Source organism: Pongo abelii, chromosome 19 (genome assembly GCF_028885655.2).
Source record: "Pongo abelii isolate AG06213 chromosome 19, NHGRI_mPonAbe1-v2.0_pri, whole genome shotgun sequence".
Taxonomy (NCBI): Eukaryota; Metazoa; Chordata; class Mammalia; order Primates; family Hominidae; genus Pongo; species Pongo abelii.
This window is the reverse complement of record NC_072004.2, coordinates 92,908,479-92,935,471: the sequence shown is the minus strand read 5'-3', so window position 1 is coordinate 92,935,471 and position 26,993 is coordinate 92,908,479. Positions and strand designations below refer to the sequence as shown.

General features: G+C 57.9%; 1 protein-coding gene and 1 pseudogene across 13 annotated transcripts in view; both read right to left on the bottom strand.

Moving 5' to 3' along the window:
- Positions 1 to 3,837: 3,837 nt before the first annotated feature.
- LOC103889587 (basic salivary proline-rich protein 1-like) lies at positions 3,838 to 5,523 on the bottom strand (annotated as a pseudogene).
- Positions 3,838 to 26,993, bottom strand: part of SEPTIN9 (septin 9) — a 217,729-nt gene continuing 194,573 nt past the window's right edge. For 9 of the 13 annotated variants that reach the window (XM_024235327.3, XM_024235324.3, XM_024235326.3 and 6 more), the window contains 9 exons: positions 22,968 to 23,159; positions 16,732 to 16,860; positions 16,260 to 16,341; positions 15,719 to 15,856; positions 13,745 to 13,862; positions 11,862 to 11,957; positions 11,505 to 11,601; positions 7,086 to 7,137; positions 3,838 to 5,905 (listed from right to left, as the gene is read on the bottom strand). In XM_024235327.3, the coding sequence (XP_024091095.2) occupies positions 5,770 to 5,905; positions 7,086 to 7,137; positions 11,505 to 11,601; positions 11,862 to 11,957; positions 13,745 to 13,862; positions 15,719 to 15,856; positions 16,260 to 16,341; positions 16,732 to 16,860; positions 22,968 to 23,159 (1,040 nt within the window). In that variant the 3' untranslated portion in view covers positions 3,838 to 5,769. Of the gene's footprint in view, positions 5,906 to 7,085; positions 7,138 to 10,825; positions 11,602 to 11,861; positions 11,958 to 13,744; positions 13,863 to 15,718; positions 15,857 to 16,259; positions 16,342 to 16,731; positions 16,861 to 22,967; positions 23,160 to 26,993 lie in introns of those variants that run through there. The other 4 variants (XM_054535775.2, XM_054535778.2, XM_054535777.2 and 1 more) reach the window with 1 other exon arrangement.

Here is a 26,993-nt window from a genome sequence, read left to right as displayed (position 1 = left end):
GGAGTAGGAGGGCGATGGGAGGAAGCCGGGGCACTCTGCTGGGTTCTGCTCTTGAAGCCTGCTCCACCTACCTTTCCACCTACCTAGAGAACCTCACCTGGGCTCCCTGCTGGAGCAGAAAAACACCAGCCACTTTCTGGGAGCACAAAGGGGTGGGATCCTCACAGCACAGAGTGCTTTTGAAGTCCTCAGGGGCACACACCTTCCTCCCCTTCCAGTCACCTGGGCAGCAGCCCAGCACCCCCAAAACCAGATCCAGCGGGATTTAGAGCAATGCATGGGGACCGTTTCCTCCCAGTTACTGCAGTGGTAAAAGGATGCCACACCAGGAGGGAGACCCGAGGCCAACATCCCAGGACCAGGGCTGGGGGGCCATCACAGGGGCTTTTGAGTGTCTTTCTGGGGTATTTATTTCTGACATTTCCCATCGTACACGCCACTTTTGTAGCAGAAAGTAGTGTTTTAAAATGTGAGAGAGTTGGCCAGGCGCGGTGGCTTACGCCTGTAATCCCAGCACTTTGGGAGGCTGAGGTGGGCAGATCGCTTGAGACCAGGAGTTCAAGACCAGCCTGGCCAACATGGTGAAACCCTGTCTCTACTAAAAATACAAAAATTAGCTGGGTGTGGTGGTGGGTGCCTGTAATCCCAGCTACTTGGGAGGCTGAGGCAGGAGAATCACTTGAACCTGGGAGGCGGAGGTTGCAGTGAGCCGAGATTGCGCCACTGTACTCCAGCCTGGGCAACGGGGTGAGACTCTGCCTGAAAAAAATTAATAAAATAAAACAGGAGAAAGGACATGCACATCTAAGAGGAGGTGCCAAGCACAGCCCCTGCCCAGTGGGCTCACTGGGTTCCCATCCGGCTTTCTCCCAGGCGCATCCAGGTGGAGCTGAGTGGAGCCCACCTGCCAGCATCCTCACCGGGCCCTGAGCTCCAGGGGATGCAGGGACTCCTACAAGGCTGGGTCCGGAAAAGCCCAAAGCCTGCTTGTTGATTTTACTTTCTTTCCTGGCGTCAAACTTTGCGGCCTGGAGCGGGGGAGGAAGCAGGGACAGAAGGTCTCCGCAGCCCCCACGAGATTCCCCACTTCCCACGCAGGAGCTGAGAGCCAGTGTGAGAATGGGGCCTGTTCTTGGGGCCTTCCTGCTTTCCCTGGGTCCCTCCTTGGGGACAGCCTGGTCCGTGCAGCTCCTTCAGAACCTCTGGGGTTGAACAAGTGTAGAGGCCAGGGCTCCCAGAGGCAGGAGAAGGGGCGGGGTGGCACGGGGATCCCACCCAGGGTGGCCAACTTGTCCACTTTGCCCAGGACTTCCCTGATTTTAGCACTGAATGTCCTGTGTGCTTGGAAAGCCCTCATTTTCGGGCAAATTGGAACAGTGGTTATTCTGGTTCTACAGCAGGAGACTTGCTCGGTTGGGTGGCAGGAGGGCCTCCCTGACAGCATCGCTGGATGGGCAGCGCAGGGTGGCTGGGTACCGTGGATGGTCTGGTCAATGAGAGGACCATGGTGTAGGGGGCAGGGGGCTGGCTGGGTGGGCTTAGGGGCATGAGATGCCTGGGAGGATCATGCTGGCCAAGTGGGGAGGAGCTGGAGTTCTGAGGCCAGGACTTGGAGAGGATGGTCAGTCCCAAAGAGGGCAGCTGCTGGACAGGCTCCCTGTGTGCGAGGATGGACATTGGGGGTGAAAATGGAGACACTTCAGTCTGTAGGAAGAGGGCTTCAAGGCAGAGGGACTGCCAGAAACTTCAGATGGGGGATGGACAAAGCCATCACAGCTGGAAGGGCCTTAGTGATTATTTAGATCCTTACCTTAATGACATCTGCGAAGACCCTCCTTTGGAATCAGGCTGCAGGCTGGCAGCCATCCACAGGGGCTGACCTGACTCTCAACCTGCCTGTGCTCATAGCAGACACCGGCCCATGGCGCAGAGGCTCCACCGGGCCAACACCCATCAGTTCATTCAGAGAGGAACCTGTCTGCTTTCTCCAAAACATGCAGAAGTCAGGTGCCTGGCAGAAGAGCCAGGGGGTGCCCAGAGAGGCTGAGGCAACCCCAAGTTTTGGTGGCAGAGTCAGCCTGGAACCCAGAACTTCCGAGTCCCAAATTAGGGCTTTCCCACTCACCACTCTGCTGCCCGCGTTGTCCTGGAGGCCCTGAAACAGGGGGGCGGAAGGCGATGTAGGGGGCCCAACTGTGTCTCCCACCTCACCAAATTCACATCCATTCAGATCTCAGAATGTGACCTGATTTCAAAAGAGCGTCTTTGCAGGTGTCATGAAGGTGAGGATCTAAATGAGATCCAATTGAATCAAGGTGGGCCCTAAGTCCTGGAAGAGTGCCCTCTTGGCCCTCTTCACCCCTCTCCAGGACAAAGAGAGAGAAGGCTGTGTGAAGACACAGGCAGAGATGGGAGTGAAGCGGCCACCAGGAGCTGGGGGAGGAGAAAGGAACCTCCTCTAGAGCCTTTGGAGGGAGCGAGGCCCTGGGACACCTGGATCTCAGACCTCTGGCCTCTAGAACTGTGAGAATAAATTTCTGCTGTTTTCAGCCCCGCTGCATGGTCGTCTGTTAAGGCAGCTGCAGGGCACTAATACACGTGGGAGAAGGGATCCGGGTGAGGCCCCTTCTGCACACGCCAAGGGCATACGGACCAGAGCTCCCTGAACCTTACTTCCGAAGCTCACCTGCAAAGACAAGCTCACTCAGCCAAGGCTCTGAGTTCTAATCTATTTGGAGTCAAGTTCTCTTGGAATGAGTTAGGTTGGCATAAAACAACTGTCAAATAGTGACCAGTCTGGAGTTCAATCTAATATAAATTTCTAAAAGAAAAACTTATTGTCAGCCAGGCATAGTGGCTCACGCCTATAATCCCAGCACTTCGGGAGGCCAAGGCAGGAGGATCACCTGAGGCCAGGAATTTGAGATCAGCCTGGGCAACATAGTGAGATCCCATCTTTACAAAAAATGAAAAAGCCAGGTGTGGTGGTGCACACCTGTGGTCCCAGCTACTCAGGAGGATTACTTGAGCCTGGAAGGTAGAGGCTGCAGTGAGCTGTGATTGTGCCACCGCACTCCAGCCTGGGTTACAGAGCAAGACCCTGTCTCAAAAAATAAAACAGAAAAACTTATTTTCAAGGATACACTAACTAGAAGCAGCTCACAGCACGCCCTGTGGACGCCCCTCAGATCCCTCACTTTAATGAAAGCGTTCAGATCTGCCATTCACTTTTCAGTCATCTCCGCTGAGTGCTTCTCAAGCCCTGGGAACCTTTACCCCAAGTAGATTAATCAACCCCCCAGCAATCGCCTTTATGCTATTCTCACTCTTCACAGTGCTCTGGAATTATAAGTTCTCAGGGAGTTTGTTAGTTTTAAATCTTGGGAGTCTGAATTCAAGATCTAACCTGGCCTTACTTTTCTTTCCTTTTTTTTTTTTTTTTGTTTGAGACGGTGTCTTGCTCTGTTGCCCAGGCTGGAGTGCAGTGGCATGATCTTGGCTCACCGCAACCTCTACCTCCGGGGTTCAAGCCAATTCTTCTGCCTCAGCCTCCCGAATAGCTGGGAGTACAGGTGCACACCACCATGCCCAGCTAATTTTTGTATTTTTAGTAGAATGGGGTTTCACAATATTGGCCAGGTTGCTCTCAAACTCCTCACCTTGCGATCCACCTGCCTCAGTCTCCCAAAGTGCTGGGATTACAGGCGTGAGCCACCGCGCCCGGCCTACCTTTTCTTGTCCACGCTTCTCGCCCACCTGCTGCTGACCCCAGCCTGTCCCAAGGCCCAAAGAACTGCACTTCAGGGGCAGAAAAAACATTCTCACTCAGGAGCCTTCTGGGTTTCTGCATTTGAAACATTTATTTCAGGAAATACATTTTCAACACTTTGTCATTTATACAAAAAGAGACAAATTTCTCGGGAGGCACGTAGCAAAAGGCCATTGAGGAACAGAGCCTGATGAAACGAACAATTTTTCGAAGTCTGGTTACAGAGAAGGAAAGTGAAGCATCTCAAGGCTGGGATGCTGCTGCCCACCCCCCACCCCACCCCACCACCAAGTGACATTGAGGCTGGGCGGGCCACATGGCCTGGGCCCTGGAGCTGGCCACTCATTTCCTTCAAAATCTTGGTTTTGGCAAAAACATGGCAAGTTGGCAAAGTAAACTGTCTCGCCAGTGCAGGTGGTGAGGGGTCCTTCCTCTCTTGGGTGGGGAGGGAGTCAGACACCTAGTGCCCCAACTTCCATGCACACACACTCACACTCATACACTCCCTCTCGCTGACCTTCTCCTGGCTGCAAGCAGCCAGCCGGTGCCTGCAGATGCACCCGGTGATGTGTGCACCTGAGTGGAGTCTCATCCGGCCCCTCTTTCTCCCCCGGAGCAAGACAGGGAACAGGAAGCAGGAAGGGACTTTGGTCATCTGTGCCCTGCAAAGACAGCCCCCACGGGTCCCCTCATAGGGACAGAGGGTGAGGGGCTGGGCCGTGCTGCCATGAAACCTCGCTCTTCAGCTCACTGTGGACCGTGCACCCCAGACGCCTGGTCTCTCCTTTCTAGGGGTTCGTTACCATGGGCTCTGAGGGGAGGGGCCCAGGCACGGGTAGGACAACAGAGTCAGGCTCGCCTGGCCTCCCACCTCCCCAGGTCAGAAAGTAGCAAGGCCTAAGCCAGGAGGGGTGAGTGGCCGGGGAGGCTGGCTGGGCATTAATGTAACCACAGCCCAGTCTTGGGCCAAACCCAGACACTAGACAGACGGACACGCATACACATGGACACACACACACTTCCCTGGTCACTTGGGCGGGGCAGGCGCCGGGCAGCTCAGGCCACTCTGACCAGCCCAAGCCACAGCCCACATGTGCCCCTGCCAGCCTTCCTTCTGGCACCTTCCATGGCTCCCTCCCTCAGCTCCTCCACTAGACTCACTTGCTTGGACCTTTTCAAAACTGGGGGATGAGGGGGTAGGGGTCATCTCTCCTTCCTTTTTATCCTCAGTCAGATCCCAGCGCATCAGCAGCACCTGCAGCCCGTTGGGAGGGGGTGGTGTGAGGGGGGATGGCAGGGAGATGAAGACGCCTCCCTCATTCCAGCCTGTCCCCGCATCTGGCCGAGCAGCCTGCGGATGGCTGAGATAAAGGCACTTTCTGCTCCAGGAGGGGCGGCTGCCAGGGGGCTTGGAGTGGCTGGGCAGTCGGTGGCAGGGGACCCTGGAATTTTCTACCCTTAGGAGCAGGGCAGGGGTGGGGGCTGAGTGATGGCCACGCCATGTGGCGGGCAGGGGGTCCAGGTGCCCCTGGTGGGCTCCATTCTCCCCTGGGCTCTGACACACTCCAGGGAACAGGGCCGATGGGGATGGAGGGGAGCATGCAGCCCACTGGGCCCCTCTGCACGTGCGAGGCCTGGCCCCCACCCCGAGGCCTCCGGCACTGAGAACCCCACACGGACGGATGATCTGCACACCGAAGCTGCTCTTCTGAGCCCTCAGGGAGCCAGGCCTGGGGACGGAGGGTCACGTCAATTCAGTGGGTGCTCTCACCCCTGCTTCTGGCTCCAGCGCAGCCTCCCCACAACCTCGGGGAGGCTGCGGGCTCATCACTGACTCACTCGGAGGGAGGCCCCTTCCCTAGTTTCCTGGCAGCATGTCGAAGGGGTGGGGAACGATGACAAATGGAGAAAATCATATAAAATAAAACGGGGCAGTGGGAGGGCCTGGGGGGGACAGAAAAGACTTGGGGGCAGGATCCCGGGGGTGGGCAGGGCGGCGTCTACATCTCCGGAGCTTCTGGCTCCTTCTCCTCCACGCCGTTGGCCATGGCGCTGCTGCCCTCATTGAGGCGCTTCACACGGTAGGCCTCAAAGTGGATGCTGCTGGTGATGTCCTTGATGTTCTGCATGTGCGTCCTGTGGGGGTGGCGGGCGGGCGGGCGGGTGAGTGAGGTGGGGGCAGCGAGTTGGGGGCAGTGGGGGCAGTGGGGCCGGGGCAGCGGGGCAGGGGCCCTGCTCAGCCTGCCTGGGACTCAGGCCCACCTGCCCCCACCCCCATGCCCCATCCCGACTGCTTGGCTCCCCATGGGGTCCCCCAGGCCCTCCATGTTGGACCAGATCTGGTGCACGTTTTGGGGGAAGGGTCAGTCCCCCTGGTAAGCCCAGACTCGGTCAGAACACACGTATTCCAGTGCATGTGTCTCCCTCTGGGTCCACCCTATGGCTGGTCCAGAGCCCAGGGACAGTGCACAGACTCAGAGGAACAGGGCTGGAGCATTCTTGCTCCAGGCCAGTGTCCAGGGAGCTGGCAGAGAGGAGGCAGTGGGTGACCACCGGCCTCCAGGACTATGGCCTGTGGCAGGCAGGTGGCCTGGGGCAAAGGGCTGGGTTGCCATTGTCCCCAGGAAAAAAAAAGTCCTGGGCTCAGATTTTCATTCCTCTGCAGCTAAGAAGGAATAATCTGGAGGGAGGTTGGAAAGCCCAGTCTCCCCACGATGGCAGAACGGCTCCCGGAATCCCCCCACCCCTGCCCCCGCCAACCTGGAGGCCCCTCCTCTTGATAACATTCCCATCATCTGTGCCAGCTGCTTGCTGAGGAAGAACCTGCCCAGGCCAGGGCCCACACTCCAGGGACCACCCACGCAGTACCCTCTCCAACGGGGCTTCCCCTCCTTGCCTGGGCTCAAGGGAAACAAGGAGAAGTCTCAGTCAGGTGATAGAGGTAGGGGTCAGAGGCCACTGGGATCGGAGCTGGAGACACCCCATGCTGCCGGCAGGGCCTGCACATGAGGCTTCACTGAGCCCTTAGTGGCCTCCGGGCAGCTCTAACGAGCCAGGCCACAGTGGATCAAAGCTCAGCCTTCCCATCCAGCCAACTTCGCAGGGGTTAAAAAGGATCTTCACTGCTTGCTTCATTTCCCAGTGGGTTTTCTTTTTAGAAGGTGGACTTCCAAGATCTTCCCGAGGGCAGGGCAGGCAGGTGGCAGGGTGCGCCCACTCTGCCCAGGGCTTCAGCCCCACACCCACTGCCCCCACCTGCTGTAGGGCCCTATTAGGGGTGAAGCCATCAGCCCCACCCAAGCACCCTGTCTCTCACCTGATGAGAAGGTCCCGCAGGTAGGCAAACTCACAGTGTGTGGTGTTTTCAACTAGGAGAGGAGACAAGAGAGGCTTTAATGTCCCAGTAGAGAAGCTCTGCCCGGACCCCACCTCTCTCCCCCTGCCCAGCAATGCTGGTGCCAAAAGCAGAGTCTGAGGGCAGCCCCATGAGCAGGAGGGCAGGGGAACCACCTTCTCTGCAGCTGAGTATAGGACACCTGGCACTGCTCTCAGTCTGGGGGATACTGAGGTGACCAGTACCAGCTCCTGCTCCTGGACAGCTCAGCTCCTGCTCTCCAGAAAGTTCCTGGCTAATGGGAGATGGCACAGTGACCCGGCCAAATAGGAGCATGGAAGGAAGCCACAGTGGAGAAGCCAGGACAGTGGGCCCCTGCACCACTGGGGTGACCAGGGAGAGCAGGACGTCCCAGCAGAGGCCTGAAGACAGGCAGGGGGCTGGGCTGCTGGGAATGGGATGAAGCAGGAATCGGAGCTGGGATTTTAAAGAAAACCTGTGGCCCACAGGGTATTACCCCCACAGCCCCATCCACCTTGTGTGCGCTCAGAGCACACACACACAGGGACACACACAGGGGCTACGTACTGTGGATGACCATTCCCAAGCTCAAGAATCAGCAATGCTAAACACTGCTCAGGGACACGTGCACTTCATACAACACACACAAGCCCAAGCTCGGGACAGTGGTCACTTCTCAGGGGGACTGGGCAGGAGAACACGGGCACCCACAAGTGCCCTCGCGCTCGAGTTGGTGGCCATCTCAGAATGGTCATTTTATTGCTGTGCTTCATAACTCCTATATGAACACACGGCGCCTGGCATGTGTAACTGTTATATAAGAGAAGGCCTTTTAACGAGGAGGGCAGTGGACGGCATCACTGGAGGTGGGGAGCCGGGCAGAGAAGGCAAATAAGGACACCCGGTGCCCTCCCGTGTGATGAATTTCATCTTCACACACCTGCAAGTGTCTCTCGTGATTCTTTTATCCCCATTATCTTACGAAAATGGGGCATAGAGGCTGGGCGCCATGGCTCACGTCTGCAATCCCAGCACTTTGGGAGGCCGAGGTGGGTGGATCACGAGGTCAGGAGTTCGAGACCAGCCTGGCCAACATGATGAACCCTTGTCTCTGCTAAAAATACAAAAATTAGCCGGGCCTGGTAGCAGGCGCCTGTAATCCCAGCTACTCAGGAGGCTGAGGCAAGAGAATCACTGGAACCCAGGAGGTGGAGGCTGTGGTGAGCCAAGATCGCGCCACGGCACTCCAGCCTGGGCAAAACAGCGAAACTTCGTCTCAAAAAAAAAGAAAAAGAAAAAGAAAAGAAAAGAAAATGGGGCATAGAGAACGCAAGAACTGTGTCTGTCATTCCTCACAGCTCAGGAGGAATAATCTGGAGGGAGGCTGGAAAGCCCAGTCTCCCCATGATGGCAGAACGGCTCCTGGAATCCCCCCACCCCTGTCCCCTCCAACCTGGAGGCCCCTCCTGTTGATAACATTCCCATCATCCATGCCACCTGCTTGCTGAGGAAGAACCTAAGAGCCCCTGGCACCCCAGCAGGAGCCCCCCCACCCCGTTCACCTGCCCAGGCCAGGGCCCACACTCCAGGGACCACCCACCCAGCACCTTCTCCAACGGGGCTTCCCCTCCTTGCCTGGACTCAAGGGAAACAAGGAGAAGCCTCAGCCAGGTGAAAGGGATAGGGGTCAGAGGCTACTGGGACCATTCCCCACAGCTCATAAGGCTGGAGCAGGATTCAGAACCCATACACCTGGCTCCAGGCTGCCCCATCGCAGAGCCACATGGCTTTTCCCCAAGTTAAAAATGTCTGGTTTTTACTTGGTAGGCCAGCAGGCAGTGCCGGGGCCTCCCCCTTGCCTCCGCCTTGCCCAGCCCTCAAGTGCTCTCAGTGCTAGGCCGGTTGCCTTTGCCTAGGCCCTCCTGCCATGGCCCTGTGTAGGGAGGTGTCCACACTAGAACCTCCTGCAGACTGACCAGCAGCACTCTCATCTAACACTGACGGGCAGCGAGAGCCGGCAGGAAGAATGGGGCTCTCAGGCTGGAGTTGGAGTGTGTGATCGCTGCTCCCTGGCTCGGGCAAGTTACTCTCATTCCTTCGGTTTCCTCATCCATAAAGTGTGGATAATAACGTCACCCGCCTCTCAGGGACATGAGTTCATGGCGTGATCAATTACACCTCACATTTCTATTGACAATACTTGGGGTGTTTTCTAAGGATGGGAAAGATACCTCAAGATGCTGTTCACCAAGTGGGAAGCAAGAACGAGGCGGAGCCCTTACTAGCCTGGGTGTCAGGTCAGCTATGAACTCATGGGGCCCCTGATATAAAAACCCATCAGTGTTGAAGGCACATTTCCAGGGTCCTCATATAAGACTACTGGAATGTGGGCCTCACCACCTCACAACTGTCCTGACAGGTTCCAGACTCTTCCTCAGCTGGAGCCAGTGGTGCTCAACAATGCACAGGTCAGAGAGGTGCGGGGACCTCTCTTAGGCATTTCCTGACAGTTTCTGTCACCGGCCACCTGCAGTACTCAAGGTTGGCCACCAGGGTGCAGCAGAGGCACGCCCATAGCAAAGCTGCCGGCCCGTCCCAGGCCGATCCACTCCTAACTCTCCTAAACCTGCCTTTCATAAAAAGGTTCCTAAACAGTAAGAATTCTTTGGGCAGAGAGGAAAAGAGGAACTGCAGGCAGATGGGCCAAGGGGAGGCAAGCCAGCCTGACACCACAGGCGGATACTGGAAAACACCCAGGCTGCACCCAGCTGGGCAGCTCCCGCAGGGTGGGCCCGGCAGGGGCGGTGGTAGGGGAGGAGTGCAGACAGGGGAAAGGCCCGCGTGCCTCTCCACACCCTCCTCCAGGCATGAACTCCCATCTCAAGAGAGTCTGATGCAGGGCTGGAGCTGTAGATTCTAGAGCTGCCTCCCGTTCTGGGTCCCTTGGCAGGTTTTCTGCTCACAGCACCTCTTCAACTGCAAGGAGGGTGGGTGCGGGGAGCTTTGGACATGAAATGAGATAACCCATGTCAAGCCAGCGGCACAGGAGCGTTTGATGCCTCCCGGTAATTGTCATTATGACCATTTTCTTAGAGCAACAGCTTCCCAAAAAGCTCTCGTGGTCTTTGGGACAGTCTCTCAACTCACTAAAATCTTGGCACACTGCACCCACTTTGCGGATGATGAAAACTGAGGCCCTGGAAGATTAAGAGACTTGTGCTTCCTGCTCTACTAGGCCTTTCAGCCAAGAGTTCTCCCAGAACAAAGTGGCTTTTCCTGATCCACTTCCCTCTGCACCTTCCCCTCTTCCATTCTAATGAGAAAGGAAGGGACAGAGAAAGGAAGGGGAAGGAAACGTTCGGGCCCATCCCTCCCGGGCTGTCACCGCCAGGAGTGGGTTGAACTGTGGCCCCCCAGGGGCTCCCATCCATTCAAAGACATGGTCAAGGTCCGGCCTTGGTACCCATGACTCTGACCTTACTTGGAAAACGTCTTTCTTTAAAAGATTCATTAAGGACCTCCAGATGGGATCATCCACTTAGGGTAGGCCCTAAGTCCAAAGACAGGAGGCTGAGGCAGGGGAATTACTTCAACCCAGGAGGCAGAGGTTGCAATGAGCTGAGATCGCACCACTGCACTCTAGCCTGGGTGACAGAGCGAGACCTCGTCTCAAAAAAAAAAAAAAAAAGAGGAGAAGGAGGGACAGGACAGAGACACAGGCAAGAAGGCCCTGTGATAATGGGGCAGAGATGAGAGCGTGTGATGCCTTTACAAAACAACCAGGATTGCCAAGCACCACCAGAAGGAGGAAGGCATGGAAGAGGCTGGTCCTCAGGGCCTCAGAAGGAAACAGCCCCTGATTTCGGACCTCTGGCCTCTGGAACTGTGAAAATACATTTGTGTTGTTTTAAGCCCCCTTGTTTGTGCTAATTGGTTACAACAGCCACAAGAGACTAAGGTGTGAGAGTCCCAGGAACTTCAGCAGCGCGAGGATCTGAGGGTCCATCTGGCTCACAGAGCTACAGTCTACTCCTTTTCTAGGCCCAGAGAGGTTGGGCGATTTGTCCAGGGCCACACAGGTGCCTATGAAAGAGCCTGCACCAGGACCCAGAACTTGGCGGCCCCCATCCCAGCTCCTGTCTCCCTAAATCTTTCCCTGCCTGAGGGGAGGTCCGGGGTGGAGGCACCTGCACAGGCCACTTGCCCTCTCACTTTCCCACGGGTTGAGTGGGGACAAGGAGACCCCTCCTCCCTCTGGGTGGGGCAAGGCAGTGGATGAGGTTCCACGAGTCCCCGGCTCAGGCGTGGCCCACGGGCTCTGGGTCAGCAGAAGAGACTGTCCTCCCATCTGTCTGGAGCCCCGGCACCTGCGGCGAGTACCTTCGATGGTGCCCCACTTGGTCTTCCTCCCAAGGATCCTCTTGCCGTTGACCTGGTACTCGTGGTCACTGCCCACCACAGCAAATGGGATCATCTCCTGGGGAACGGGCAGACGGCATTGGTTACACATGTGCGGGAAGGCAATTCCCTCCCCTGGGCCCCTGGGAGGAGCTGCCCTGAGCCTGGGGTCCCCCAAAAACGAGAGCCTCAGCCTGACAGCACTGGGTACAGACACCTGGGCTCAGTGCCCTCTGGCCCCAAGAATATAATTTTATGGCTTAAGGTCTCCCAAACCCCCACCCCACCCTTCAGCAGGAACTGGGGGTCTGGGAACAACATCCTGGTGGATCCACTCACCCGGAACTTCTCGTTCACCAGCCGGTCCTCCGAGTCCTCATCAAATTCCTTCTGGGGGTACACGTCGATGCCGTTGGACAGCAGGTCTGCGGTGATCTGGGATAAGGAGGGAGAGAGATGGGCACATCCCTGTGGCAAGCTCTGCCCGCCCGCCGGTGTTTGCCACATGACCTCCACACTGTGAGCTGCCCCAGGCTTGGGTTCAAGGGCAGGCTCTGGGGGGCTGTGACCCCAATCACCTCCAACTCCTGTGCCTCCTGCAGGGAAGAGGGGCAGCTGCAGGTGCACCTGCTGTCCTGAGCGACGCTGCAGCTCCCCAGGGGCTTAAGGTCATCGTCCTGAGCACCTCCCACCTCTCTTCTCCTGCTCATCACACCCCCAAGAAAGTACTCAGGGTTACCGAGACCTCCCCTCCTGAAACCCTTCCTAAAAAACCCTCATCACAGCCCCCAATTCCAGCAGGGGCCCCTCCTGCAGCCCAGCCAGCCCCTACCTGCAGTAACCCCTCAGCTCCCTGCCAGCAGCCCGACACAGGTACGTGCAACAGAAACATCCCAGTGAACGGCCGCTCGCCTGCCCAAGCACAGACCACAGCCCATGTGTAGCCTCCGGCAGACACACCCACTTTGTGTGGACTGTCTTCCCCTGCACATGCTGGGAAGGTCCCTGACACCTGGCCCCAGGACGAAGTAGGTTACAGGCCCCACCCACACCCACTGAGGCAGATGCGGTGCCGGAGCCCAGGCACCTTGGTTTCATTTTGAAAGGCTCCCCATGTGGCTCTGATGTGCTGCCCTGTCAGGAGGAAGAGCCCAGGGCTGCCCTCTTGCTTGGATGCCCCTCCCCATCCCACAGCAGGGGCCTCGGACGGTGGCGGAGAACAAGGCAGCAGAGACCATCTCTCTTGCAACTTCTTCTTTTTTTTTGAGATGGAGTCTTGCTCTGTCACCCAGGCTGGAGTGCAGTGGCGCAATCTCAGCTCACTGAAGCCTCCGCCTCCCGGGTTCAACTGATTCTCCTGCCTCAGCCTCCCAAGTAGCTGGGATTATAGGCGTCCGCCACCATGCCCAGCTAATATTTTTGTATTTTTAGTAGAGATGGGGTTTCACCATGTTGGCCAGGCTGGTCTCAAACTCCTGACCTCAAGTGATCTGCCCGCCTCGGCCTCCCAAAGTGCTGGGATTACAGGCGTGAGCCACCGCGCCTGGCCCAACTTCTCTTCCATCTAATAAAAACCAGGCAGGGCCGGGTGAGGTGGCTCATGCCTGTAATCCCAGCACTTTGGGAGGCTGAGGCAGGAGGATCCCTTGAGCCCAAGGGTTAGAGACCAGCCTGGGCAACATGGCAAAACCTTGTCTCTACTAAAAATACAAAAATTAGCCAGACGTGGTGGTGTGCATCTGTAATTCCAGCTACTCGGGGACTGAGCCTGGGAGGTGGAGGCTGCAGTGAGCCATGATTGCGCCACTACGTTGCAACTGAGCCAGACCCCTTCTCAAATAAAAAAAAAAAAAAAAAAAAAAGGGCATAAAACAAGGTGGGCCATGTCTCACGGCCCCTCCTCGGCCTTACTCCCTGGAAGAGAGATTCACCATCCACCTGGTCCAGGTCTTCTCCAAAACCCCCCTCAGAGACTCTGCTGGAGAATTGGCCCTCCCACAGAGCTGCTTTTGAGCTATCGGGGAGCTGGAGAGGCCATCTCAGGGACGGCCCCCAGCACCCACCTGGGCCAAGGACCACCAGGCCAGCCACCCGCTGGGAAGAGTGACCAGCGGTTCAGTCTCCCTGACAGTGTGACTCCTTTAGACTGGGTGGCCCCTGCCAGGCCTGCAGCGTCTCCAGGTTGCCCAGAAGGGCTGGGGCAAGTAGAGATGGAACCCTACCCGCTGTTTGAAGTGGACCCTCTCCTCCAGGGTGAGTGTGTCAGCCTTGGCGATGACAGGGACGATGTTGACCACCTTGCTCAGGCGTTTCATAAACTCGATGTCCAGGGGCCTGAGGCTGAAGCAGAAGGATGTACGTGAGGCTCATCTGGGGGAGCGGGGCGGGGGTGGGGGCACCCACCTCCAAGCAGGTGTCGACACTCTCAGGTGCTGGCTTAGGGCTTACGGGGGTCCCTGCTGGCAAGGATGGAGCCCCGGGCCAAGTCAGCCACGCTGTGAGTGTGGGGCAGAGGAAGGATAAGGGTGTGTCCCAGACACAGGTGACACCACTGCACAGGCCAGGCGGGCCAGGGCCAGCTCCCAGCACCCTCGTGCATGAGTTCCGGGGTCCCGACCACACCCCTACATGTCCACACAGAAGTGCTGCCGTTGGCTCAGCAGCCGTCTTGCTGTGGGGCTTTGGCTGGGAGGGGAGAGGCAAGAGAAATAGAAGCTAGCACCAGCGTGCGGTGCCCCTGCCCCAGGCGGGCTGCTCCCCGTGCCTGCTTGGCCCCAGTGAGCCTGGGGTCTGATGCGGGGAAAGCGGTGGGTGGCAGGGGCTGGCAGGGCCCTGGGACTGGGGCACCATCTTCCTCAGTTCTGGAGCAGAGCTTTTCCCACAGTGAGAATAAGTCGGTCACACACATGGCTGGGGAGAATCCGGCTCCGGGCAGAAGTTTAAGCAGAGATGGCCAAGGCCCGCCCCTGCCCCATGGGACTGGGCGCCTTGGGCGGGACCAGGCAACATGCCCAGCTGGAGTCCCAGCCAAAGGGTCAGTGCTGGGGAGTGGCAGAAGTGCCAGAGACCTCCCGCCCGCCCTTGGCTTGCCCAGCTGGCATCAGGAGAGGCTTCTGCCTCCTGCCATCAGCCTCAGCTGAGGCAAAGCTTGGAGCAGCTGGAACAGCTGCCACAGGACCCCAGATGAGCCGTTCTGCCTGGGAGGGCAGATGTTCAGTTCAGGAGAGGCCCATGGACAGCGAGCTGGCCCCCTGCCCCTGACTCCTGCTGGCCCACAGAGGATGATGCCAGAGGGTGGACTCGAAAACTCCGGCTTGGGTTTTCCCACAGACTCTGGGTGAGGCTCGCTGCCCACCAGCCAGGCTCCTTCCTGCACCCGGTGCCCACAGAGTAGGGGTTTCCCCAAACCCCTGGACTTCCTCCGCCCAGGGAAGTGCATCTGGGCCAGCAGGTGCGAAGGACCTTCTCTACCCACCCATGTAGACAAGCCACCCATGGCTGCCTCCACCAGCCGCTCCTGCTGGCCTCGGGTCCACCTCCTCCCAGCCCTGGCTCAGGGTGAGCCACAGGTGTCTGGCAGGGGGTGCACAGGCAGCCGAGGACAGAGGGTCTGTGAGGCCACGAAGAGTCCACCTGCCAGGGTACATGCAGCCTCCTGCCCTTGCTGACCTCTAGGGGTGATGTCAGGTGCGGACAGAGCCGGCGGGAGGAAAGGGCTCTCACCAAGACCAACAGCAGCCCCGTCCAGCCCTGGAAGGGGCCGGCACTGATCTCTGTGCTTCCCGTCTAAGAATGCACCAAACCCTCTGAGGGGTCCCATGAGGCAGGGCCCGGACGAGAAGGTCAGTCACCGCTACGGGTGCTTGGCTGGGGGCTCCCACTCCACCTGCCAGAGCCTGGCCTGAGAAGGCAGGACACAGACCACCAGGCTCCAGAACAGCCCAGGGCCTGCCTGACCCTCAGCTCCCCAAGACACAGCTGAAGGATGGGGGCTGGGCAGGACACTGCATAGGTGTCAGTGTGAGGCTTTGGAGGTGCAGACATGGCACACCCCCAACTTCACAGCTGGCGGCCACGGCCCCTGACTCAGCCCCTCTGCGCCCAGCAGCAGGGCAGACAGCACTGTCCGGCAGTCTCAGGGGACAGAGGGAACCCAGGGCACCCGGCATGAGGACGCCGACACCGCAGGGACGTACGAGTGGCCGGTGGCGGGGATGAAGTAGAGGCAGCAGTGGACGCGGGTGTCTGGGATGCGCTTCTTGCGGTTGATGTTGACCTCTTCCTGCAGGTATTTCTCGTACTGGTCGTTGATGAACTTCATGATGGGCTGCCAGCTGTGTGGGGGATGGGGACGAGTCAGCGGGCACATGTGATGCCCTCCCCAAGCAGGTCACGCATTCCCAGGACTCAGAGCCCAACACCCCACCTTCCTGAAATGCACGCCCTGGGAGGTCTGGCTTGCTGAGCAGAGACGCCACAGCCTTACCCTCGGCCTCCCAAACCAGCCTCCCCGGGCTGGCCTCAGGCGGTGAGTTGGGGACAGCAAGATTTCCCAGGTAATTCTGCTTTGGTCCAGAATTTTCAGGCCCCTGAGACATGCGGCTTTAGCAGCACGTCAGGCCCCAGGAGGTGGGCCCTGCACCCCCGCGGGCCGGGAAGCCTCTAGGACTGACTCTGGGTGGGGTCCAGGGAGCCCTGAAGCCCCCACTAGTGCTCCTTCCCCCGGAGGGGCCTCACCAGTTCTCGTTGTTGATGTGGTCCCCGAACCCTGGTGTGTCAATCACTGTCAGCTTCATCCGGACGCCTTTCTCCTCAATATCTGCACAGAGCCACGCACGCAGAGTCAGAGGGGAGACGGAGGACCCTCACAGACACCCCACACCTGACTGAGCGGGGGCAACCCCAGGTAGGCAACGATGACAACCAAGGAGACACCGGGAAATTAATGGCCTTCCTCAGCCAACTCAGGCACAGGCCGGTGACGGTTCCCCTGGGAGCCCCTTGCCTGTGACTTTTGGTGGAAAATTCAGTTGTCTGCGGGGAGCTCAGTGTGACGGGGCCCACAGGGGTCCAGGACACTGACCCATCGCAGCCAGAGCCCCAACATGCTCAATATGCCGCTGACCGTGTGTGATGGATTTGACCCCCCACTCTGTGCTACAGGGAGGCAGAGGAGTCCTGCACCCCCAGCCCGCCCCCGGCCACTGACCGTGCGTGATGGACTTGATCTCGATGGTCTTGGGGATGCGCTCCTCCGAGGTGGGCTGCACCGACTTCCGGCTGATTTTGGATTTGAAGAGGGTGTTGATTAAGGTGGATTTACCCAAGCCGCTCTGCCCTGGGGAGAGGATGGGAGGCCAGTCAGGGGTCTCTCCGGAGAGGCCAGCAGGGTCTGCACGTGGGACCCCTCCCACCCAGGCACGAGGCTCTCCAGCTTGAGATTCAGCAGTGCCTGGGCTACCTCCCGGCAATACCCCTGCCAAACAGCACCCGAGGACTTCACCCTCGAGCTGGGTGTCCAGTGATTGTGTAAACCCACACAGCCGGGCTCTGGTGCCAGCACAACCCAGGCCACGGTCCTCTCCTGAGAGGTGAGCCGGGCCTGGGAGAGTCGGCATCTCTTGTGCCCCTTGCGCTTTCTGGACAGGAGGTCTCCTGGTGGCTCAGATTTTGGACAGGACAGAGGCCGGGCTGGCGGAGGAGCCCAGGGCTGCCCGGGGTGCAGCAGGTGGCCGGGATTCCTGCAGCTCACCAGGGTGGTTGGAACAATAACCCAGGTATTCAAACTGCTCCTCCCTGACTGGCTGCTCCCTGGACAAGTCACCTGACCTCACCGTGCCTCAGTTTCCTGATGTGCAAAATGGGATAAACAATCCTTTCCCCCATGGAGCTGGTGTGAGCATCAGGCAGGCTCACGCATGTCCCATGGGGTCCGTGGGGCCATGTGCTGGGGGGTGCTGGCCTGCAGCGTGGTGCCACTCGAGGGACAGTGCCCGTGTGTGCGGACAGCCAGTCCACAGGTGACTGAGACAAACAAGGATGAGGAAGTAGCATTCATATGCAACACAACACACACAACTCACATACCCCTCTCATACACACACACCTCACAACACACACACACCTCACAACACACACTTCACATGCACAACTCACAGCACACACACAACTCACCTCAAACATACCTCTCACACACACACACAACTCTCACAACACACACGAACAATTCACATATAACACACACACACACACACACACCCCTCCAGACTTGGAGCCCCATTGCTTTACCCTGCACAGGGCTGCCTTGGGCTACGCTAGCAGCACACCAAAAAAAATACCCTAGGCCAGGTGCGGTGGCTCACGCCTGTAGTCCCAGCACTTTGGGAGGCCGAGGCAGGAGGATTGCTTGAGCCCAAGAGTTCAAGACCAGCCTGGGCCACACAGCGAGACCCTGTCTCTACATCAAAATGTAAACATTGGCTAGGTGTAGTGGCGAGCGCCTATAGTCCCAGCTACACAGGAGGCTGAAGTAGGAGAATTGCTCAAGCCCAGGAGTGTGAGGCTGCAGTGAGCTAGGATCATTGCCACTCCAGAGTGACAGAGATCCTGTCTTTTAAAAAACAAAAATCGGCCGGGCGAGATGGCTCACACCTGTAATCCCAGCACTTTGGGAGGCCGAGGAGCGTGGATTACTTGAGGTCAGGAGTTTGAGACCAGCCTGGACAACATGGTGAAACCCTGTCTCTACCAAAAAACACAAAAATTAGCCAGGTGTGGTGGCGCATGCCTGAGGCGCGAGAATCACTTGAACCCGGGAGGTGGAGGCTGCAGTGAGCCAAGATCATGCCACTGCACTCCAGCCTGGGCAACAGTGAGACCCTGTCTCAAAAAAACACAACACAAAAAACACCTAAATTACACTGATGTTCTGACTTTGATAACACCTTTCTAGGAAAAGTGTGGGCTCCCAGGAGGACAGAGGCTGGTGCTGGGAATCCCTGGCCTGAACTGTTTAGTAGCCCAAGGACAGACACTCCTCGCCCACCTCTCTCAGTCCACCAGGTCTGTGTCCTGGCCAAGCTCAGGTCAGGAGTTATGTCAGTGTTCCAGCCATGACACCTTAGATCTAGGAGATGCCAACTGGGATACTGTAAGGTATATCCGTTTATTATTGCTACTTTTATTATTATCATCACCATCATCACCACCCTTATCATCACCACCATCCCCATCAGATCCATCATCACAATACCATCACTGCTACTACCATCATCCCATCACTCCTGTCATCATCACCACTTCCATCACCCTCATCACCACCACCACTGGCATCACAATCACCATCACCAGCACCACCATCAACCACATCACCACTACCATCCCACCACTATCACCATCAACACCACCATCATCCCCATCACTATCACCACCACTACTAACATCACCCCCATCAACACCACCATCACCCACATCACCACCATCACAATCACCATCACCACCACCACCATCACAATCATCACCATCACCACCACCACCATCACTATCACCCACATCACCATCACAATCATCACCATCACCACCACCACCATCACTATCACCCACATCACCATCACAATCATCACCATCACCACCACCACCATCACCCACATCACCATCACAATCATCACCATCACCACCACCACCATCACTATCACCCACATCACCATCACAATCATCACCATCACCACCACCACCATCACTATCACCCACATCACCATCACAATCATCACCATCACCACCACCACCATCACCCACATCACCATCACAATCATCACCATCACCACCACCACCATCACCCACATCACCATCACAATCATCACCATCACCACCATCACCCACATCACCACCATCACAATCACCATCACCCCCATCACCACCATCACAATCATCACCATCACCATCACCACCATCACCACCACCACAATCACCACCATCATCACCCCCATCACCACCACCACAATCACCACCATCACCCACATCACCACCATCACCCACATCACCACCATCACCCCCATCACCACCATCACCCACATCACCACCATCATAATCATCACCATCACCACCACTGCCACCCCCCACCCTCATCACCACCATCACAATCACCATCACCCACATCACCACCATCACCCACATCACCACCATCACCACAATCACCACCATCACAATCACCACCATCACAATCACCACCATCACCACAATCACAATCACCACCATCACCCCCATCACCACCATCATCACCCCCATCACCATTATCATCTCCACCATCACCACCACCACCACCATCACCCACATCACCACCATCATAATCATCACCATCACCACCACTGCCACCCCCCGCCCACATCACCACCATCACAATCACCATCACCCACATCACCACCATCATCACAATCACCACCATCACCCCCATCACCACCACCATCACCACCATCACCATTATCATCTCCACCATCACCACCACCATCACCCACATCACCACCATCACAATCACCACCATCACAATCACCACCATCATCACCACCATCACCCACATCACCATCACCACCATCACCCACATCACCACCATCACAATCATCACCATCAGCACCACCACCACCATCACCACCACCACAATCACCACCATCATCACCACCATCACCCACATCACCATCACCACCATCACCCACATCACCACCATCACAATCATCACCATCAGCACCACCACCACCATCACCACCATCACAATCATCACCATCACCACCATCACAATCACCACCATCATCACCACCACCACAATCACCACCATCATTACCACCATCACCACCACCACAATCACCATCACCCACATCACCATCATTACCACCATCACCACCACCAATCACCACCATCACCCACATCACCACCATCACCCACATCACCACCATCACCACCATCACCACAATCACCACCATCACCCACATCACCACCATCACCACCATCACAATCATCACCATCACCACCATCACAATCACCACCATCATCACCACCACCACAATCACCACCATCATTACCACCATCACCACCACCACAATCACCATCACCCACATCACCATCATTACCACCATCACCACCACCAATCACCACCATCACCCACATCACCACCATCACCCACATCACCACCATCACCACCATCACCACAATCACCACCATCACCCACATCACCACCATCACCCACATCACCACCATCACCATCACCACCATCACCACCATCACCACCACCACCCACATCACCACCATCATCCACATCACAATCACCCACATCACCACCATCACCACCATCACCACCATCACCCACATCACCACCATCACCACAATCACCACCATCACCCACATCACCACCATCACCACAATCACCACCATCACCCACATCACCACCATCACCATCACAATTACCATCATCACCACCACAATCACCACCATCACCACTACCATCCCACCACTATCACCATCACCACCATCATCATCCCTATCACCCTCATGGTCATTATCACCACCACTATCACCATCACCACCACCACCACCATCACAATCACCATCACCCACATCACCACTACCATCCACCATCACCATTGCTGCAACTTCTCGAACAACCACAACCTGTTGGGGACCCTGCCCAGGGCCTGCTTGCTTGATCTCACTTTACAGGATGATCCCATTTTATGGACGAGCAAGCTAAGGCTCACAGAGGAGGAGCCCAGGGGAAGACACACAAGCCTCACCCCGCTGAGTTAGGACAGAGCCGGGATTCTTCCCGGGGTCTGTGGATCTCCAAACAGGCGCCCCTCCACCTTGCCTGCACCTCTGCGGGTGGGCACGGCTGCCATGGGAGGGAGGGAGGAGGGAGGAGAGCAGAGCTGCCCCACGTCGTGCTCCTCACTCGGCATCCCTGGGAGGGAGTGACTTTGTGGGGAATCAGGACCACTGCTCTTCTCAGGGTTGAAAGGGCAGAGGCCCAGACAGGTGAAGTGGCCTCCTGTGCACTATTCCCAGAGGGCAAGGCTGTCACAGTGGCAGCCGCGGGAGGCAGCGAGGGCTGCTGGGCTGCCTCTCCCTCTCCTTGGGGCCAAAGCTCCAGAAGAAGGCCTGTGCCATGGCCGGGACCCAAAGGTTCCCAGGTCCTTCTCACCCTGTCCCTGGCTAGGGAGCAGGGCAGCCCCTCCCTAGCCCACAGAGGTGAGTCCCAGCCTGGCCACTGCCTTTGGGCCTCTCCCCTCTCTTTCTCTCCAGCCGTCTTCCCGGGAGGCAGCCCTGAATCCTCAGGGTACAAGCATGTCCCCCACAACAGGCAGAACAGGGTGGGTGGGCCATAGGAGGAGACCCCACACCTCCGCCCTCCCTTGCAGCAGGCTGCCAGCTTCCAGGCAGCTGGGAGCAAAGCGGGGCCATGAGCAGCCGGGTCCCATGAGGCCACAGGAAGCAGAGGGGAGCCAGGGCCCAGATCAGTGCAGAAGAGGAAAGAAAGGTGTCAGGCTGGCAGGTGTGGGTTTGCGTCCACAGAGCTGGGCAGGAAGGACGTGCATGGCTGGCAAAGGTAGGAGAAACAGGCCCGGCCTGAGAGGTGCCCAGACACCTTGCAGAAACCCCGCAAGCTCACCTTTGTTTAGGGTGTGACCTGGCGGGGGCACTTCCCCAGACCCCTCCCCCGACCCCGTGGAGTGGGCAGAACACAGTTCTGGAAGTCAAAACGGTGGCTGCGGTTCTCTGGCCTATGAGTTAAGGAACCTCAGCAGCCTTCCCTGCGCCTCGTTTCTGCCTGGAAAACGGGACGCCCCCTTCACACGGTCACTGTGAGGTTTGAATGGGACCTGGGGGGCTTTGGAAACAACAGGCAGCCCACTGTAGACTCCAGCCCGGCCCCCTCACCCTGCCCAGGTTGTACTGATCGACGACCTCCCGTGGTGACCTCCAGCTCCAGGGCCACCAGGGGGTGTGGAAGCCATGAGGCCCCAATTCCAGGGCAGAGCTGAAGCTGAGCTGCTGGGAAGCCTCTGGCCAGGCTGTGGTGGGGTGCGGTGGGGAGCCTGGGGGGCCAGGCTGGAGCAACAGTGAGTGGACAGCTGCCACAGAAACCCTCTGCACAAGCTGATGTCATTGCTCAGAGGCAGCGACCACTCATGATCACCTGCTCCAGGCCGGCCTGGGCTCCCCAAAGTCATCTCAGGGGCCCTGCATGTGCAGGACAGGCCCCTCTGAGGAACCGCTGGAGGCTGTGGGCTCCTCCCAGGCGCATGCATGCACACGCAATGTCACTGGCAATCCGTCCTTGAGGTCAGGGTTGCTGCCCCATTTTACAGAAGGGAAGACCAAGCCCAAAGGCTTGTGGACCCGCCCTGGGGGCTGAGGCTGGTTTCTGGTATGGGTGGAGTGGCAGGCAGTGTGAGGACTCACCGACCACCATGATGTTGAACTCGAAGCCCTGCTTCATGGCCTTCCGGCGCATCTGCTCCAGGATGGAGTCAATCCCCACGTAGCCGAAGTCCACCGGGGCCTTCTCATTCCGTGGTGCAGGCACCTGCTTGAGCCCAGCATCTCTGGGGGTGTCGGCCATGTCGCCAACGCAGCTGGGAGCCGCCTCAGTGGCTGGGGAAGGAACAGCAGAGGAGTTAGAGTGAGACAGGGGCTCACACACAGGCGCCTGCCAGGTGGATGTCTCACCCATCCTTGGATGGGGAAACTGAGGCACTGAGGCTCAGAAAGGCTAAGCGACTTGCCCAGGTGACCCCTGAGAATTCCCCCAGGTAGATGCCTCTGGCCGTGGTGTCCTCTAAAAAGCTGCCATCCTGCAGCCACACTGCCTCCCCAGCAAAGCTCCATCCCCAGACTCCCAAGGCCAGGCTTTTTCATCTCCTCTTCTAGGAGCTGTACCAACCTGGGGGCCCCTTCCGCTCCAAGGCAGGGCTGACCCTGAACTCCTGTCTCCGTATCCTGGAGGGCTGCTCAGACAAGGGTGGAGGGCGCTCTCCTCTCCCGGCCCTCCACACTGCCTCGGGCCACGCAGGTGGACCTGGCCCTCTCCTTCACCTCCACTCAGATAAGCTGCACCGCCTGCTGCCGCTCAAAGGCCTTAGAGGCCGACCCAGGAGCCAAGACACAGGATGGACGGTCTTGTAAGAAAGGGGGATAGAACCAGCGTGTGTCCCCGCCTCCCACATCCCCATGGACGGTCTTGTAAGAAAGGGGGATAGAACCAGCGTCAGTCCCCATGGAGTTGTGTGTTCAATCCCATACAAGGAGCCAGCAGTCCTGGGGAAAGGAAAAGTGCTGGGTGCAGGGTGGGTGCCTGGATGCAGAGCTGCCCCTGGGCGCATGGAGGGGAGGGGGCGCCCGCACCACATCTGCCTCCCCTTGGACTGACCCAGGCGGCTGTCTTGTCTGCCTGGCCAGCACCCGCGGGCTGCACACCCACAGGCCAGGACCAAGTTTTACTCTTGGGTATGTGGGGCACGTGGGGCTAAACTTCCCGAAATCACTCAAGCCTCTTCTGTCTGTAGGTCCCTTCGATGGCCCTGCTCCTGGCTGCTGTTAAGACACCACACATGGGTCAGAGGCCTGGGGCTGGGGGCGGACGCCCGGAAGACACCTGCTGAGGACCCAGGTGTTCCCACGCAGCGGAGTTCCAGGGGCACCCAGGATGGGGCTGGTTCCCATCAGGGCTGGCTGGCACACGGGTCACATCCCAGCACACCCTAGACTCGCCACACTCACTGGTGCACGCGCACGCGGGTGCAAACTCGCTGGTCACAGAGGCGGTGCCTCTGCTAGTCCCCACAGGCTGGAGCTGCCCTTGATGGCCCTCAGCTCCCAAGCAGGCTGGGCGGCTGCTGTTCTGGGCCCCCCTCCCTGCTTGGGCCCATCCAGGCCCTGCCCTGCCTGCGGGGAGACTTTTGCCCCATCCTGCCTCCCAGAGAGGATCTGGCCTCAGGCATCCTGTGCTAAGACAGGGACCACACAGCGTGTTCCCAGGCAGGGCCCCTCCCGCCAGCCCTCGGGGAGGGGACTGGCTTTTCCCTGGGATGGGTGGGCACCCAGCAGGGGCAGCCAGAGGAGTGGAGCCGGTGTGGGAAGCCAGAGCCACAGCACGGGAGGCTGCAGGGGGCACATCCCCCGTGACAGGCAGGTGAGCAGCCCTCCCAGACAGGAGGCAGCCCTCCCGGCCCATGTCCACTCCTCACTCTGCCCAGAAGGCGGGAGGCAGGCTTCCAGGCCAGGAGGGGCAGGGGGAGACTTCGGTTCAACTGCCCTGCCACTTGCTGGGCAAGAACCGAACTCAGGAAATGCCCACTGAGCCCCCCAGCTGCACCCCACGTCCCCAGTCGGCTCAAGCCATCCCTTTCGGCCAATTACACTGGAGCGGTCAGAGGGTGTCAAAGGGAGGCTCCCCAGGCCTGAGGCATCAGAGGTGAGAGAGGAAAAGACTCTGGAAGCCAGAAACTGGGGGCTGGTTTATCCTCACAGGCACCTCCCCATCTTCTCAGCCTCCACAGGGCACAGGAATTCCTATCTGATGGAATTGGGGGAACAAAGGAACAATATAATTCCTTGTTGGGAAAGGCCAAGGGGGGTCCACACATCTCCATCGCTGACAGCAATACCCACAGGCGGACCTGGAGGCCAGGGCTCCTCTCTCTGTGCCCCCACGTGGCCCCCACCCAGGCCACGCAGCCTGGAAGCCTTCAGGGCTTTGCTCCTTCTCCTGCTCCCCTTTCAGAAATACTCTCCCCTGGGCTTCCAGAACCTTTAAATAAACAAAGACACAGCGCTGCATCTGGCCGTGGACCACGTGGCTTTGGGGCCGCTTCCTGGAGCCAGACATGGGGCCTTGCCTTGCGGGGCAGCAGTTCAGCCCCGACCCACGTGACTGAAAATTGCTTCCATCTGCCTGTGGGTCTGAGAGCCATTTTGCCTGGGACTGGAACTGGGACCGGAACTGGGACCAGCCCCTACCCGCCCCCACCTCCACCCAGCATCCCTCAACCCTCCCCAGCAGGACCTGGGGGGAGGCGCTGCCCCCTGAACTCTCCTTTCTCGCCCCCAACGCCCCTGGAGCCCAGAGCGAGGGAGGGGCCGGCGTCGGCTGCAGCTGGGCCCCTCCACAGGCACCAGCACTCACTGCAGAAACTCAAGTCAAACCAAACATCCTGCCCATCAGGGGCCCCGCTTGAGAAATAATAATACAACACAGCCGAGCCCCATCTTTGCCATTGACGTAGGGCAGTGGCTGGCCTTCTGCACAGGTGAGAACCATTCCTGCAACCCCTCCCTCGAGAGGCGGCCTCGCAGGCACCGGCTGGCCCGCAGGCAGGCACGGAGAGAGCAATGCGAGAGCCCTCCTCCCTCTCCTACCTGGCCAGGTGAGCTCTGGGGTCTGCCTTCAGGACCCCCGAGTGGGAAAAGCAGAGACCCCACACCCAGAGACACTTTCGTCCTGGCCCCAGGACACCGTGGTGCTCAGGCAGCTGGAAACAATGGTAAAGATCACCCACTCCATTGTCTGTGACCATGACACTGTCCAAGGCCTGCGCTGCTCAGCGTGGTAGCCACTGGCCACGTGACTTTTCCTTTTAATTGTCATAATTAAAAGGAATTACCATGGTCACTATTTTGAAGTGTGGAGTCCAGTGGTGCTAAGTACATTCACATTGCTGTGTAACAAATCTCCAGAACTTTTTCATCTTGTAACACAAACTGTCCTCATTAAACAACTCCCCAGCCCCATCCCCCAAGCCTCTGGCAACCTCCATTCTGCTGTTTTTCTGAATCTGACTACTCTAGGGACCTGGTGTAAGTGGACTCCTACAGGATTGTCCTTTTGTGACCAAATTATTTCACTTAGCATAATATCCTAAAGGTTCACCCTTGCTGTTGCAGGTATCCTAACTTCCTCTTTATGGCTGAGTCAAATTCCTTGTATGTTCCACCCTTTTTGTGTGTGTGTGTGAGATGGAGTTTTGCTCTTGTTGCCCAGGCTGGAGTGCAATGGCGTGATCTCAGCTCACCGAAACCTCTGCCTCCCCAGGTTCAAGCAATTCTCCTGCCTCAGCCTCTTGAGTAGCTGGGATTACAGGCACCCGCCACCACGCCCGGCTAATTTTGTATTTTTAGTAGAGACGGGGTTTCTCCATGTTGGTCAGGCTAGTCTTGAACTTGTGACCTCAGATGATCCACCCGCCTCGGCCTCCCAAAGTGCTGGGATTACAGGCGTGCACCACCGTGCCTGGCCTGTCCCACCTTTGATTTCTCCACTCATTTGACCGCGGGCATTTGGGTTGTTTCTACCCACTGGCTACTGTGAACAGAGCCGCTACGAATATGGGTGTACAAATATCTCTAGCTCTTTAAGATGCTGTGCATTCTTTGGAATCCATACCCAGAAGTGGAATTATGGGATGCTACGGTGGTTCTAGTTTTCATTTT